The 17454-nt window shown below is 43.3% G+C and overlaps 1 protein-coding gene across 1 annotated transcript in view; it reads left to right on the top strand.

Annotated features, from left to right (window-relative positions):
* Nucleotides 1–17454, top strand: part of UNC13B (unc-13 homolog B) — a 206681-nt gene that overhangs the window by 20094 nt on the left and 169133 nt on the right. Inside the window, exons 2-5 of the mRNA XM_058824327.1 lie at nucleotides 6196–6225; nucleotides 9472–9571; nucleotides 13441–13558; nucleotides 14510–14633. Coding sequence (XP_058680310.1) covers nucleotides 6196–6225; nucleotides 9472–9571; nucleotides 13441–13558; nucleotides 14510–14633 — 372 coding nt within the window. The remainder of the gene's footprint in view (nucleotides 1–6195; nucleotides 6226–9471; nucleotides 9572–13440; nucleotides 13559–14509; nucleotides 14634–17454) is intronic.

The following is a 17454-nucleotide window of genomic DNA, read 5'->3' as shown; positions in this document are numbered from 1 at the left end:
AAGAAGAATCCTTGAGTAATGTGAATAATGGCTGGTTGCTGAAGGAAATATGTCCTTCCCTTTGTTTGACATGGTTCCCAAGGCCTTGGGAAGGGCAAGTCAATCTGTCCTATGGGCATTCAGAGTGGTGAAATTGAAGAAAGCTCTTTGCTACATGATTGGAAAATGCAGTATGTGAGTGCTTTGTGGTATGTTTGGCTTCTTTTTTTAAAATTTCTACGAACTATTAAAAATTAATGAACTCATATCACATCTTTTCCATTTATTCTGGACTACTTATTAAAGCAGATTGATCCCTCGGTTCAGTTGAGGTAAACTCGACTATCTGGGTTCCCCCACAGTTGTCTCAATCAAAGAGGTAATGGATTTTTGAAGGACTGTTTCAAGTACTAAGTCAGAAAAATTCTGTCCTTAGAAGCAACCTCAGTTCTTTGGGCACTGTTGAAAATCTGCGCTGTTTTCCTGCTCTCTGCCAGTTACCAAGCAGAGTGGCATTTCACAGTGGCTCTTCCTTCTGGCAGCAGAGCAGGTCTCAGATCAGCCCAGCCTGCCTTTCACATTAAGCAATAACAGAATGTTATCCCCAGTGTACTGTGAATTCAGTCTTGGCTTTTAGGACTGCTGGTCCATGAAGGTACCCACTGTGTTTCCATCACGTCATTCTCAAAGAGAATACTGGGGCATAAAGTACTCTGTTCCCTGCTTGAGTGGAACAATGTTTATATGTAAACCAGTGGTTTGCTTTGCCTGGCAGAAAAACAAAGAATGAAGTAATGAATGTGACTTAGGTGCTGTGTCTCTGAGTGGCCCCTGAGGCTGCAGGAGCCTTTCTGCAGTAACCAGTCCAGCTCTGCTGGGAGAAGTTGGAGACTGCTCTGGGCTCTGCAGTTACAGCAGAAGTTGTTGAGGTGCTGCTGAGTGCTGGTGGCTCCCTGGGGCCTCCTGTGCAATTATCCTTCCTTTGAGCTAGTTCAGGGAAATCTCTTCCTTCTGAACTTAATTTAACTCTAAATGTTTGAGAATGCAGTGGAGCCTTACACCTGTCTCAGGCTGGGAATATCAAGGTAGCTTTGTCACATTGAATCTTTGAATCCAAGCAGGCTTGGAAACCCACCAAACTGTTGTTTTATTCTGTTTTTCCTTTCTTAGGAATTAGGAGGGGAGGAGAAGAGTTTCATGGCACAGTCAGTACTGCTGTTCTGCTATGGCACTTGCAGTTGCAGTTAATGGTATAAATGATGCTGCTGGGCTTTAATAGGGATAGTGTGAAGCAAAACAGTGGCTGAGTTAAAATCACAGGTGAGATCACTTCACGGCCTCTGCTTCCTCCAGGCTCGAACACCTTTTGGGTTCGAGTAGTGGAAAAGAAAAGGTTTCCTCACCCTCAGGTGGAAGATGAGAGAGTGCAAAGGCTGTGCGTGTTTTGATCTCCAGGACAGGAAAAGAGGTTGTGGAGTCTCCCTCCTTGGAGCTGTTCAAGAACCCTCTGGACACAATCCTGTGCTGTGGGCTCTGGGATGACCCTGGCTGAGCAGGGAGGTTGGACCAGATGACCCATTCTGTGAAAGGGGCTTGTCTGTCAGGGTGGGATCTCCAGGGGCAGAGCAGTCCTTGTTGAAGGTGCCAGTCTTGAGCCAGTTGCCAGCCTGTCGTGGATTTTATCGGTAACTTCCAAGAAATTAGTAGGAGGTGTTGATTTTCTGGCTCTGTTAGGGGGTGTAGCTGTTGGCGCAGAGTTTAGGCAGCAAAATTGTTTCCAAAGGCTGAGTTATAGAAAGTTAAGGGCTGAGTTATAGGAAGTTAAGGGCTGGAGCTGCCTAACCATTCCATCCCTCACAGGAGGGTTCCCCTTCCTTTCTGTGTGCCTGCTGGAGGGCACATGGGTGTGAATTTGGTGTGTTGACTTAGTCTTGGGTAGTATTGCTGTGGTCTCTTATTTATGTTGTTTAAGCAACCTTTGCACCTCGTGCTGCATGTCACTGTACACTGAAGTCTGAGCACCTGGAAGAGGTGAGAGGAGCAGAGTGAAATGGAAATATGTATCGATTCTGCTGTTCAGCTGGGGAAAGTTGCTGTGGAAGTTAGAGTGCTCTCAAAAACACATTAATGCTGCATTTGTGTTTCACAGAGAGGAGGAAGCTATTTATCAAGTAGCTGATCAGGAAAATGCATTTTGAATGCTCTGCTTTCAGCATTGCATTGCTTTTTAAAAGTGGTAATTAAAACTGCGCCCTTCCATTCTTCTAATTTCTCCCACAGCCCGTCCATGGCACTTTATTGTCCCCTGTGAAGGGATGTAGGTTTTGTTCTAGTGTGGGGAGTGACCGGCTGGTAAGTCATGTGCTGGATTTAGTTAGAATGTAATCTTTTGGCCATCTGCTCAGGCACTCCCTGTGTTGCATTCCTCTCCTTGGCAAGCAAGTGTTAAAGGTGATCTGCGATGTGCAGGTGTTCAGAACACAGGGTTCCCTTTAAGTGAATGTGACCATGTGCCTGCTTAGGAGGTTTGAGTAGAGTGTTTTCTGAGCCTTGCAGTAATTTGGCATGACTAATTTTAATTATCTCACTGGTGTATGTAGCCCCTGCTCAGAAAAAAATCCTCTTTCAGACAGTTTGAAAAATATGTGGATAACAAGGCTTTCTCCTTTGAACTGAGTGTAAGAATATCCTGCTGTATGCTCTGCTCTGTTTTTTTGTCCTCTCACCATGATTATGGACATTTTTATTTTTTTTTAATTTCTGGCTTGTGTTTTCCTTTTCTAGTCTTTAGGAGTTTGTCTGATCCTCCAGTCCTTTGAAAGTGATGGCTGTAGAGCATCTGGAATCTTTCTATGGCTTCTTTAAAAATTTATTTTATTTTATTTTATTTTATTTATATATATTTTTTTTAATGGTAGGTTTTTTTTTTGTAAGCTGCTGGCAAGGCTTCAAGTTAATTTCTATTTTATATCTATTAGACTAGCACCAAAATGGCAAGAGATGCTTAGAGGAAGGAAGAAAATCTCTGGATGAATTTAATGTTTACATCAAGTTTTGTCTGCTTTCTAGTAACTCCATGGAATAGATGTATCTCTGATATGCTAAAGTCTTTTTTGGAGATTAAATGAATCTTGGTGTGCAGAAAGAGCAGGTGTATCTCTGTGCATCTGTTTCATGAAGTGCTTGCACATGGCAGTGCAAAGCACTAGTTCTTGCCTTTCCATAATTTTTGTTCCCTCCCTGGTGTCCTGCTCATCCTGTGCAGTGGCATAGGATCGGCACAGTTTGATGTTTGTGTCTGAATGTGATGCACTTGGTGTGCCCTCAGTTTGCTGAGAGAAGCCATTTGAAACTGAACAGAATTTGACATATCCAGCTGGTTTAGAAATGCTCCTTCCCCAGAGAGCAGGAGTACTATGGGATTACTGGGAGTGAGTCAGGAAATACCTGATCTAGACCTTTAACTTAGGTTATGTTTAGGTTTTTGCTTTGTGGCAATGGAGGAGCAGCTGTACCTGTAAAACCTGGTGTTCCTGGGTTCCCTAGAGAATAATTTCACTTTGTGGTACAAGTTTTATATTATAAAAATGATATTTTATATTATAAAAATGCACTGTTACACATGGCTTGATTTCAGAGTACTTTAATGCTGCGTCACGCAGCAATGACTTTTCAGCCTTTGCTGTAACGCTGAGTAACTAATGCATCAGTAATTAATGTAGAGCTTCAGGACTCAACTTTGAGTCCTTCCTGAGAGCTTGGCACAGAGGAGCTCTAACGAGAGAGAAGGAGCAGGTTTGGGTACAAAAGTTTTCTTAGTAGAGTTCCTTTGGAAAGCTGACATTGTTCATGGCATGGTGTTGGGTGCAATGCATCTGACCTGCAAGTTCCCTGGGCTGACAAACAGGCTGGGCCATAGCAGTGCCTAGCAGCCCATTCCAGCTCCAAACTACCAGAAATTCAGACTCTTATATGGGGAATCCTGCAGTCTCCCACTCAGTCCTGGGCAATGTTCTGGGAGCTGCAATTTTGCAAAGCTTTCTGAACACCCCTATGAAGTGCTTTCCTGTAGGGCTAACAAAATAAAAACGCACCCAGGTAATTTTTCATGGCAACTTTTTGGACATGCTGTGCAGGCTTGCTGATAGGGCAGAAGAATTACTGATGAGATAAGACTCCCAGATTTGTCATTCAGCTCTTAGTTATAAGTTCTATTTTTGCAGCTAAAAGTGTAATTTATTACATGCACTTTGTCTAGAGGGATGGTGCTCATTCCTGGGAGTTGCTAAGGATTCAGTTTTTGACATGTGGGTCTGTATCAGGCTTGTGATCTTTGTTTAGTCTGGCTGCTTCCCTGGGATATTTGTGGGACAGCTCTTGCTGAAGCCCTAAACAGGCACCCCTCTCAGCTGCTGAGGCAGTGCAGGGTTTGCTGCCGTTCATCAAACGAGCCTCTGAATATTTAGGGGCTGTGACCGCAATGTACAAATGGCATCTGTCTCTTAGTTTGCATATTGCTGCTGCAGAGGCTGTGTCTCTTCTCTCTGTTTAGGAGCCGTGACCCTCTCCAGCTGCTTTTTTAGCAAATAATACCAAATTTCTACCCTGAGGTTGCCTTTGCTTCCCTGTAGCAGTAGTGGAGCTTGTCACAAACAGGGAGAGGCCAGCAGAACCTTCCTGTGTGTCCACTGCCTGCTTTTGCCTTTTTTCCCCAGGCATATGCATTTGTTTCTTTGTGTCCTGCCTCTTCCAAAGGAGGGGAGCGGGAGGTTCAGAGATTAGCTGGTGCCTGCCCACCCCAGGGCAGTATTTCATTAAATGTTCACAAAATGCTTTTGTGTGGTATGCAAAGGAACCTAGAAAGTGGGTAGATTGCCCTGCATATTTCTCAGTGTTTAAACAGACTGATTTGGAGATTTAAAGGCATTTGTATCTTCAGTCAAGAACACTGACCCACACTATTGTGTTTTGCTTGCACCATTACATTCAGCATCAGGAGTGCTTCAGGTTCTGAATCTGGAAGAAAATGAACCCATTTATTTTGGACCTAAGGGCTTGTGGCCTTGTCAGTCTAGGTGAAAGCTCCAGCCCTTTTAACAGCAGCAGTTCCTAAAGTACCTGATGCAGCATTTTCCTTCATGCAGGCAGCTACCTGGACTGTAAATGCTTGCAAAGGAGAATTTCTCAAATAGCAATCTCGATAGACTGCTATCCCGCTCTGCCGCACCTCTGAGTGTAGCGGTGTCAGGGCAGTAAAAAAAAATAAATTAATGTTTCTTTCTAGAACTTTATTATTGAAAATTGGACATTGTGAGTCTCTAATAAGTATTGGTAGCTCTGTTTTCTGGAGGAAATTTTACTGCACCAGCTTTTAAATATTTTTGTTCTGTGTTACATTTTGCTTCCTAGCTTGTTAAGTGTGTTTTCTTCTTAGAGTTAGTTTTCCTCTGGGACAGCTAGCTGGAGCCTAGAGATGTCTTTTCTTAGTGCTTACACTTACAGCTCTAGTGAGGATATGAGCTTGCAGAAGGGAAATGTAAACAAAATCTCCCCTAGGTAGACATGGACCTTCTCCATCTGGTGAGATAAGAGCCAATACTGTTTTATGTTTTAACAATTCTATTTTTATATATAAATACTGTCTTGGAATTAAATTAACAGAGTAGAGCTTGTAAAAGTGACGTTTGAGTTTACACTGCTGTTTGTTTGGCTTATTTAATTTAATTGACAATGTCATAGTATAGAGCTACTTAGAGAGCTGCTATTCAGGCTTGATTATTTTCAATTTGTGCTCTGCTATACAGTGTTTGGAGAATTTCTTTGTTTATAAAGAATTGTTTATTTCTTCTAGAATGTTAGTAAGTAACTTTGTAAGTGAGGTGGTATGAAATGACATCTTGCTAAGCAGCAGTAACTTCTGGTTGCAAAGGGGTGATATTGAGATTGCTTTGCATTAGACATATCACATTGCTTTCCAAACATTAAGCCTGTGATTGTTTTTTTAAATGCCTCGCTTTAGAGAGCTGCCTTGGGGTACAACGGAGTTTTTGTCCCCAGATCTGTTTAACTGAGTGTAAATTTCCAGCTACCACTCTGTGCAGGGGATGTTGTCTTGTTAATATAATGCACTGTGAGGCTTTAACTCAAAGGAAGCTATAGCAGGACAAAATCACTGACAATATTTTATTTTGTTCTTTCCCTTTTTTCTCTTTACAGTAAAAAAAGCTAAACTCCATGGACCACCAGGTAAGTCATGCTCTTCTGCTTGTTTGCAGCAGTGGGGACCCTGGCTCTCCCTGCTGTTTGTGCTGCTCCCTCCAGTTTTTCTCCATCTCATCTCAGCTCCTTCATGTTCTTCTTAGGAGTGACCTAATCTACCTTGAAAATCCAGGCAGTTTGAGTTAGTAGAAAACTTGAGGCTGTGACCTGGTGTCACAGTGGTAAGAAACCTCTGTCTGCTCAACCTGGCCTGAGCAGGTGATGGATGAGGAAATGTGCTCCTTAACTGTCACCCTTCCCCACCCACCTGGCCCTTTCATCTCATCCTGCCTCTTTCCCTCTTCAAAACAGGGTCTGAAAATGTCCACTAAGCACAACTGGTGTGTGTGTGTGTCTGCGGATTTAGTGCCTTCTCAATCCTGACTGGGTTTGCTGGATGGAACTGCAGAAGTGAATCTGAATGTCAGTCAGCAGTCAGTAATAGCTGGAAGTGCTTGGAATTAAAATCCCATCCGCTGGTTTTGTGTCTGCAACAGCTAGTCACGCCCAGAATTTACAGTCTGGGCAATTTCTTTTCACTGTGGTTCAGAAGCCAGCAAAGAATCCCTTAGCAAGCAAATCGATTTATCAATTGAAATTTGATGTACAGTTTACAAAAGAATAAGCACTTTTACACAATTCCTATTAATAAAAACTTCTGGCATAACACCTATTCAAGTGTTTAGATCTGAAACAGTTAGCCAGTTACTGTATTTTAACTTAATTATTTGGCTTAATTCTTTGGATATAGCCGTCCTCAGATTATGGCAGAAAACTTTCCAGGACTCATGCATATTCCGTGGCAGATCAAGGTCTGTCTGTGCACCAACCTTTAATTTCCAGGGAAGGAAAACTGAGTGCCCAGACTGGAAGGAAGGCAGTGTGTACTTCATCTTTTCCCTAATCAAGAGACCTGCTCATAAATGCAAAAGATTTGTCCTCTAGACTAGGTTTAACTCAGCCAAGTGTGTGGTTTCACTGACAATCTCAGTGTACCAGGAGGATGCAGGAGTAAAATGACAGGGAGGGGTAATGTAATAGTGAATAACTGGATATGTAGGAATCGCAATTCAGTGACTCTGACTCCTTCCTGAGCTTCTGGATCATATAATTTCTGTTTCTTCCTTCACTGGAAGCTAGATGCTGAGATGTACTATAGTAACCCACAGCAATGATGCTTAAAAATTACACAACTATACAGTCATAGAATATTAAGGATTTGGAAGGGATCTAAAGAATCATCTATTTCTATGCCATGGGCAGGGACACCTTCCACTAGACCAGTGCCTTATCCTGCCTGGCCTCAAACACTATCAGGATTGGGCATCCACAGCTTCCTTGGGCAACCTGAGCCAGTGTCTCAACACCGTGACAGTAAAGAATTTCTTGCTAATACCTGACTAAATTTCCCCTCTTTCAATTTGTACCTTTTATTCCCTGTCCTATCACTCTGGTCCCTTTCCAGAATCACTTTCTGGATTCCATGTAGGCCCCTTCGGCTATTGGAAGATTGCTGTGAGATCTCTACACAGCCTTCTCTGTGCCAGCCTGAACAGCCCTGATTTCCTGAGCCTATCGTCATAGGGAAGGTGCTCCACTCCTCTTACCAGCTTTGTTTCCTCCTCTGCACTTGCTCCAGCACTTTTGTGTCCTTCTTATAATGGGGATGACAGAACTGTGTGCAGTAATCCAGGGGAGATGTCACAAGACTAGAGGGGATGAATTGTATTCCTTGACCTGCTGCTCACACTCCTTTGGTTGGCATCCCAGGATACTTTTGGCTTTCTGGGCTGTGAGCACACACTGCTGGCTTATGCTGAGTTAGTTACTCATCAGCCAGCTTCATGAGGTTTGCACAGTCCCACCTCTCCAGCCTGTCCAGGTCCCTCTGAATGGCATCCCTTCCCTCCAGAGCACGACTGCCCCACACAGCTTGGTGTCATCAGTGAACTTGCTGAGGATGTCCCTGATCCCATGGTTCTGTCACTGAGCAGTGTCAGCCCCACTTCTGACCCCTGAGGGACACCACTTGTCACTGGTAACCAGGTGGACAATGAATCAAAGACCACAAGTCTTTGGGTGTGGCCAGCCAGCCAGTTCCTTATCCACAGAGTGCTCCATCCATCAAATCCATGGCTCTCTGATTTAGATGGATGTTGTGCTGTGCACAAGGCCGGGCAGACAGCGTCAGTTACGCTGCCCCATCCAACAGTGCCATAGCCCTAGAAGGTCATCAGATTTGTCAGCTGTGATTTCCCCTTTGTAAAGCCACTTTGGCTGTTACATCTTTGTTTTTTATATGAAATTTTGACAGTATTGACAAAATTGATTTGAGATCAAACACAGTGAATAGATGTAGCAGAACATTCAAGTATTAAAATATGTAGACTGCTTTCTGTGTATTAAGCATGTCTTGTTGCAGGCTGTTTGAAACTGATAGGCCTGAGGTGATAACTCCCCTTACAAGAGAGTTTGTTCCTTCTTGCATGTTGATATTCAAACTTTGAATGTGTCTGTGCTTTGCTGCTTTTGGTTTTATTAGCAAAGAGATAGCAGAAATTAGGAAAAAAATTCTTTCAAGATTTTTCTTCAGATTTAAAATTAAGAGCAAAACATCTAAACAGAGACTGTCTTGTCTAGATGTGAGTGTGATGTGGTTTTCCTAGGTCAGATCCGTTTCAGCGCACTTACTAATAAATCTATATTTTTCTTCTGCCCCGGACTGGTCTGTAAGGTTCTTTGTAGATTCATGGGTGGACAACTTAATTGAGACTAGGAAAGCAGTTGGGTCAGGAGGGAAGAGATTATATGACCAACCCAATCTCTTGCTTGTATGTTTTGCAAGTTTGTTTTCCACAGTTTGGTATTCGTGATGGGTCCTGTGCCTTTGGACTGTCTCTTCTTCCTTTTGTCTGCATTTCAGGAGCAGCATCATACTAAGTGTCTGTGATCTTTAGGATCTTACTCTCTTTGTCCCTGTCTTACTGCAAGTGAATGCTTGGAGTTTTTGTTCATTTGTGCTTGAATTTCTAAAAAGGCTGTGACTGAAAATTTGATGCATGTGGAAAACATCTTGAACATTTGGCTTCTCAAACCTAGTGATATCTTCCCATATGGGCTTTTCATCTGAGGCCTCCCTGGATGCACTGTATGAACTGAAAACATTGCAGTGTTGCAGGTGATGTGATGAGGGAGTATGACGGTAGAAGTAACATTTTGTGTCTCATTCCCCAGATAAATTCAATACGTATGTGACCTTGAAAGTGCAAAATGTGAAGAGCACAACGGTGGCCGTGCGCGGTGACCAGCCCTGCTGGGAGCAGGATTTTATGTTGTAAGTATGGTGGTGCACAGCATGGTGCTATGGAGGTGCTCGTGGTTGAGTCCTTCTGTGGCCCTGGTGTTCATACAGAGCTGCTAGTGTGTGTAGGAACCGTAATGTTTGTGTAGGTAAAATGCACAAGCCTGGTGACAACCTAAATAATTTTCTTTTCTGTTGTACGCATTGGGCTGTGGTGGAGGATGTGTGTTGGGAGATTGTCTCGGCTGGAGCCATGGAATTGCCAAGTCAGGTCTGTAGTGAGAGGCTGAGTCTGAGGTTGAACTGGGAAATTACTGTGTGGGTTGGGTCTAGATTGATGCTGTCTTGGCCTGTATGTGCACAGCTGTGTCTGTAAGCCGAGACACACACACACCCCTACAACATAGCTTATCCAAGGACCAAAGGCCCATAGCGGAGCTTAAATGGAGCTCCTGGGCGTGGGAAGAGGGCTGGAGAGGCTGGTCAGGGCAATTAAAGGCTGTTGTTAGTGCACTCAGGGCCTCTACAAGGTGATCCTGGTTACCTCAGTTGGGAACTGCTCCGTGAGCAGCGGAACCAGTTAATTCCAGCTTTCCTGGGGCTTCTCATGCAGTTGGCACTTCTGATTTGCCTTGGTTCTCACAGACGTGACATATAGCCAAGGATTTCCCACTGTCTTTTAGAATGGTGGATTTTTTTTCTGGTGAATGAATGATTTATTGATTATACTGCATCTGCTTCTGTTTCTATAGCTTTGTAAGGCAAATTGAACTAAATTTACTAAATGAGGGGGGAGGGAAATGATGTTGTATTCATCTTGTGGGGTCAAAGCTAGTGCTACTGTTTCTCAATGTGTTTGAGGTATTTACATAGTATCTGCAGTAGGAGACATCCCCCCATGGAATTTTGTGAATGTGTTTCCTAATCCAGCAGCAGTTTGTTTCTCCTCAGCTGAAAGTGGGAGGTTGTTGCCTCAGGTTAAGGAGGCCACCTGGGTCAGTACAGTATTTTCATCATAGCTGTGCTCCCACCTCCCTTGTTTGGCAGTGCTCTGCTTTTGGAGCAGCTCAAGAGGTGTGTGCTCCTGCATGGAGAGTCTGGAGCCTGTCCTTTGGCATCTGGTGAAATGCACACGCTCCTGAACACCAACATCTGCTCAGTTCTGCAGCTCCTGGTCAGACAGACACCTTGGCTGTCACTGATGTAAAACATTTCAGGACTGGGTAAGGCTGGGACAAGGAGTTGAACCTACCATTCAAGTCACATGCCCATACTCAAACTACTAACTCTTTCTGCCTGTAATTGTGCTCATCCTGTGGGCAGGAGCTAGCTTTAAACCCAGCCAGCTATGAAGGAGGCTTCTCAGTGGTGATTTAAGAAAGCACTTGAATGTGTTGGATGAAGGCTCCTGTGGTTGCTTCTCCTCCTTCCCCTCAAGCAGCTCCTGGAGCTGCACTCTGGTATCAGCTGAGAGCTGAGGTAGCGTGCTGTAAAGTCACTGAGACACTCCATAATTAGTTGCTAGGGAATAAGGAAGCAGAATATTAGCTGAACTACCTTGCCATTATTGTCCCTGCTTTAGCCAGGCAACTCTACAGTAGTTCTGGTGTCTTCTTATAACAGAAATATTACATATGGGAACGAATGTGTTTTGCATGATCCTGTGTACATTAAGTTGCCCTAGGGGAAACAGTGCTGGTATTCCAATACTGCTGTTCTCTAGTTTGCTCTTTTTCTTTCTGGAGTTGGAAAAGGATTTTGAGCACAGCTGAAGGATTTTGAGCACAGCTGTTTTTCCCCAAGGGAAGGCTGCTTTTACTGTCTGTGCTGTGTTTGCCTTTTTCATGAGGCATAGTAGAAGAATAGACCATAAGCAAAAAAAATGCTTCCTGTCTGTGTTTGTTGGTTTTGCTCACAAACTCCTTGTGAGACAAAGTGCTGCAGAATTTGGGTCTCTGGGGTTGTTTGAGATTTGGCTATGTACCAGACCAGTTAAGCACTTCAGTGTATTCCCTGGGGTCATCTTTGAATTTTGAAGGAGCTTTAAAACAACTGTGTATTTGCTGCATATTTGCAGGAAACACCTCGAGTGAAAGTGCCCACTGATGTTTAGAGCACAGTGATTAAATTGGTGTTGAAGTTGTGAGAAATGCCTTTATATAAATCCTGTGTGTGTGTGGAAAGGGATAGACACCAAATTTCAGTCTCAGCTCTTTTGTTCTTAGAAGCTGTTCTGCATCTAACCAGAAGGTGGAGAAAGGGAGACACAAAGACAATCAAAGCCACTGTACAGAAACTCTTTTTATTTATTTTTCTTGCCTGGTGACCTGTCCTTTGGAGATCTGTAGAGGAGCCCTTTGGGTGTGTCATGACCAGTGTCCTGCTCTACAGAGTGTATGTTGAAGCAAAGTACATGGTTTTACACTGTGACTGAAAATAGAGTATTACTTCCTTCCCTTCCCTTTCTGGACTCACACTGTGCCAGCCAGCAGTCAGCCAGTCATCATCAGCCTGCAATCTGATGAATGTCAAGCAGGGTGAGGGCAGAGCAGTGCTGGTACAGCTGTTTGCCATACTGAGTAACCCTATCAGAGCAGAGGATGCTGGAGACTCAATTACAAGATGCTAGCAATAAACTCTTAGAAGGCTGTGTAACAGCTTGATTTTGAACTGTTGCAGACAGAGACACTCAAGCACTGGACACTCCTAACCTCAATTCCTGTGTCTTAAACAAGAACAGAAGCACTTGGATTTAAAATAGACATTTATATGCTTTACTGTAACTGCAGGGTTAGTCTTGAACCTTGTAGATATGATGTTCTCTTTCAGCCGTGAGAAGGAGACAAAGTTCTAGTGGATGCTTGGATTTGCAGCAGCTCTTTCTTATTTTGGCCATGATGGCAGTCTATAGAAATAAGACAGTTAACATGCTTTTAAATTTCCTTGATAGCTGTAACATAAATATGTTTGGGCAGAGAGCAGCAGCACTGAATGTCCAAGATGCCTACTTTTGGGGATTAACAGTTGCAATAAAGGGAAGCCCTGAGCTCTAAATATTATGGATTATAGCCTTTCTTCATGATAAGTGTGAGACAGCTGTGATGTCAACAGACAGCTCAGGATTATTCTCTACTTTGTTGTTTTTACCAGTGTCTGCCATGTATGTGTTAGGCTGTTCTGAAGTAGGCATGTTACAAACCAGTATGCAGAAGCGAGGCATAAAAGCTATAAAACATTGAAAAGAAGCAAATTCGAGATGCATCCTTTTGTTAATGAGAGGAAGGATGTTTGTGAAAGCTTTCAGATCAGTATTTCCAAGAACCTGTCACTCAGTGGCCGTGTGGAAGCAGCTGGTGCTGGAGCAGAAGTGGTGACACACAGCCCTGAGAAATAGGTAGTGCTGCTGATGCAGCTGTGCTGGATGTGGGACTGTTAATTTTGGCTGGGAGTACCTCCACTCACAGGCAAGTATTGGCATGATTGCACCTGCCAGAGTACACCTGTGTTGCTGTGCTGCCAAGGGAGACACTCACTTTGTTAGGAATGGGGTGCCTGATGACAAAGAACAGTTCACCTCTAGGTTTTGGTCCAAGGTACACTTCCTTCTCCTGTGTACATAGCTGCAGTGATGAGTTCCCTACTGGCATTTCTTGCATGACATAGTTCAGAGTTTTAGTTTGCACTCTTTGTGTAATTAGTATTAAACTTTGAGTTATTAGAAACTGGTGTTACCTGTGAGTATAAGCTGCCTCAGCCACACACTTCCAGGAGCTCTCTGTAACTTGACATGGCTCTGTGGAAATAGTTCACTGGTATAATCATGGTGGTAATGCAGAACAGGAAACAAAATTAGATTGTATTCTGCTTTTTTCTCATCTGTGCTGCTTTTACTTTTCTTGCAGTGAGATCAGTCGACTGGACCTGGGCCTAATTGTGGAAGTATGGAACAAAGGACTGATATGGGACACCCTGGTTGGGACTGTGTGGATTGCTCTGAAGGCCATTCACCAATCTGATGAGGTTAACCTGACAGAGAACTTGTATTTGTGTTTCTAATGTTGTTAATTAATGCGTTACAGATCCAGCCTGGTGCAGCCCAGACTGAGCTCCTCAGCAAAACTTCCACTTGCAAAGTCAGGAAGGCTGATTGAGCAGAGAGGGTTGTCTCATCACATTAGTTTTGATTTTGTAGTGAGATCACAACTGAGAGCCCTCACATAGGGCTCTTTGGTTTCATTTCACTTGTGTGGACTCAAGAACTAGGGCCTGGTCTGTTAAGGAACACAGACCCAAGTGTCTGAAGTCTTAAGAGCTGACTGCTTAGTCTGATGGTCAGATTCCTATGACTTGGTGCTAAAGACCTCTGTCTTATCCAGCTGACAAGGTAGGCCCAGAGCACATATGCAGTATCTTCTTAGGGCTTCTGATGGTAGTGTTAGGTGAACCTTATGCTAATGTATGTGGACAAAAGTGGGAAGTTGGATGTCTCAATGTCTATAACTGCCCTAACTACTGAGTTTGGCAGTTGTTGCAGCTAAGCATTTTTAACTCAAATTTTAGAGTATTTACTTAGAAGATTATTGTATTTGAGCAGGGAGAGATAGATTATATTTTCCTTAAAAGGAAAAGAGTGGGAATGCTCTGCAGTGGGGGCATGAGGTCTGGCTGATTCTCAATTCCTCTCACTGTCCAGATGCTCCTCAGTCCTGCCTTTGAGGGTCTGCCTTTGCAGTTCCACTGAGAAGGCAGCACTTCTCTTTGCTGCTTGCTCTGGTAGGTGCCTCTGAGATTTGGAAGAAATCCAGTTTGGAAGAAAAAGCCAGTGCATGCTAAATGGTTGTAAGTTGATGTAAAAATAGGGTTGATAATTCTGTTAAGGTCTTTTTGGACTGTATTAGCAAATGTGTGAGAGTTGGTGCATAAAGTTCTTCAGACTTGAATGTTTGTTCACTTAAGGCCTTTGATTCACAGGAAGGTCCTGGGGAATGGTCTACGCTGGAGGCAGAAGTTGTAATGAAACATGATGAAATCTGTGGAACCAAAAACCCAACTCCTCATAAAATTTTGCTGGACACAAGATTTGAATTACCTTTTGGTAAGTGCATTTCCATAACTTACCCAGGGTGCTGACAGTGGAGAGAAAGTGAGAATAACCGCAGTTTTATTATTAAGTTGTGTTTTGTGTTCATTGTCAGTTCAGTCAGAATAGTTCAGTAGAGGTCATGTGGCTAGTATTAATTTTTTGTTTTGCTTCTTTCTAACAAGATGTGAATAAGTATGAAATATTTGAAAGTCCCTGGTTGCTGGAATATTTGGACTAGCAGCAGTTTTTTCTTCTAATAGTGTTTCAGGATTGTGTAGTCACACATTTTCTTCCTGAGCAAGATCATTTGCTTCTTTGAATCTAGACAGATTTGGCTCTAGAGGAGGTCAAGTGTGTTGTTAGAGCTGTGCTGTGGTGAGTGCACGTAGCCCTCTTAGACATGTGCAGTTCAGTTAGTGAAACATTAATGCTTAGTGCTCCTGAACATCATCATTAGAGTATATAAATAACTTAATGTTATAAGAGCTGCCTTTCTGGCAATTATTTATGGTTGAAAAATGCAAAATACAGAAAAGCAGCTAATTGGAGCAAACTGATCTCAAGTAAAGATGTGTGTAATTTTAAAATTTTATTTTACTCAAGCAAACAAAAACAGCTCCCAAACCAAATAAACCCCAAAAGTAAGACCATGCTAGAATGCATCCTAGGCTTGCATAACTTCTCTTTCCAGCTCTTGGCTGATGCTTGAGATGATGTTTTTGGGATTTGTGCTATTTTTTTTTCATTCACTGAGCGTTGAAGTGTTTCAAAGTGTTCTGTCCTTGCAAGGCTCATCCCTCTCCCTCTGTCTGTTGCATCCTTTTTGCTGCAATGCCCGAGTCAGTGTGAGCAATTTGTATCCAGCTCTAAGCAGGGGTACAGCGTTACAGCGTTTGTGCAGGCACTGGCATTTGGTCAGCACCTGTCAGGATTGTCCCTCTGTTGTGGGAAGACCTTAGGACACCTGTGGGTCTCATACTCTGCTTCCTGGTGCCAGGGGATGGTGCAGGCTGGCCCCTGCAGGTGAGGAGTCAATCCAAATGAAGTTTTGTGCTGTGAGTGCACTGTTGTGAGTGTGCACAGTGCCCTGGATAGTTGCACTTCTGGGAGAGCACAGTGTTCTGAAGGAGCAGTGGCACTGCTCTTTAAATACAGTCCAGTGTGTAAAGGGGAAGAGGTACCTGACACCTCAGCTGTCCTGACAGCTGTGTGATGCTGGTCAGCAGCCATCCCTCTTCCCCAGAGAAATATCCTGGTTCCACTGCTGCTGTTCATGGGAGGTTTATTGCTGAAATTACTTTTTATGCAAGAGGAGGAACAAACCTGTTTTACCTCACCACAAATCTTGGTTATTTGGTACAAGTGTTGAGGCTTCTGGGAGGGACAGAACAAGCACACAGAGCTGAAGGCAAGGCTTGTAGCCACTGCCTTCTCATCTGAATTAATTCTGCCACACTTGCTTGTAAACTGTCGCTGCTTTAAAAGGAAATGAAGTTGTGGTGTCTTCCTTTGTATTGAGAGTGTCCAAAAGAGAATTTACTTTCTTTTGCCATTCATATTATGGACTGCATTGCGTTTTGAAGTATTTTTTCAAGCATAAGAAACCAGATTCCATGTAGATATGTAATAACATATGAATTTTAAAAATCAAAGTATTTCAGGTAATAATGTGCTTTCGCAATTCTTATGTCTTTGCTTACCATGCCAAATACTGAAATAGCAGGGATTCTGCACTGTTGTGTTGAACGGTTTTTGTTCTAGAGTGTGAAAAGTTATCTGCCTGTCCAGAGTTTCATAATGTCCAGGAAAAAATGGATGCATGAGTTAGCTCTTCAAAGGCTGCTCTTCCCTAGAAGAGTGCTGCAGTTTTTGCTTTGATCTCCGTTTTCAGTCTGATGTGCCATGGCAAGGTCAGAAGCAGGTTGAAAAGCAGGAGGCACTAAGGGTGTGTCATACTCCTCTAGAAAGTGGCATCAACCCTACTCCAGTGGTGCTTCCCCTCACACCATGACTGAGTGTCTCCTGCCATCACCTTTGGGACAGAGGAGGACTCTGCACCATGGGTTAGGCTCTGTCTCCTTTCCCTTGGAGGGGTGCATGGAGCTCAAAGCACTGCCTCTGCATCTCTCCCAATGGATTTGCAGGTCAGTTTCCCTTTAGCTGGATGGCAGCAACATGGATTCTTAGTGCCCTGCATGTTGAGATCCTTTATCATATGAGTTGGGAGCTGCTGCTTTATCCCTACACAGGGAAGTAAATGGATCACTGATGTGCTGTGGAAGTTCTTAAGTCAGCAGCTGGGCCATAGAGGCAAGATTTTACCAACAGCAGGTTTGGAGTGACACTTAAGAACATTGTGTGTCATGTTTTGTTTCCCAGGTGAAGATCTCTGGGCTAGATGCATGAGAACCAGAGTGATGTGTGAGCTCATGTACAGCTTGTGCTGCTTTTCAAGTTGGGTAAAATATTGCTGTCTGGGATACCAGCTTTAAAAAACCTGGTGTGTGTTCTCCTGTTTGGCTGTGCTGCTGTGCTTTTTCTATAATTTCTGGCTGCTCTCTCATTTAGATGCACACAGAAGCAGTACCCCAGGTTATTCAATGTATTTAAAATATTTCATTGTATTTAGGTGGAGCTTGAGAGGTTTTTAAGGGTTTGTAAAAAAGAATAAATTAATTTGAAAACCAGAAAAGCTGAAATCCTTGATGTAAAACATTATGGTGTATGCAAAGAGGTTTAGAAACTGGTTTGTTGTTTGCAGCAAAATATTGTTTGCATTTATCCCAGATTAGTTTGCTGGTTCTGCTTCCACCTTGAATCTTGATACATTCAA

This window comes from Ammospiza caudacuta, chromosome Z (genome assembly GCF_027887145.1).
Source record: "Ammospiza caudacuta isolate bAmmCau1 chromosome Z, bAmmCau1.pri, whole genome shotgun sequence".
NCBI classification, from domain to species: domain Eukaryota; kingdom Metazoa; phylum Chordata; class Aves; order Passeriformes; family Passerellidae; genus Ammospiza; species Ammospiza caudacuta.
The sequence above is the reverse complement of the archived record's forward strand: the minus strand, read 5'-3'. Positions and strand labels throughout refer to the sequence as shown.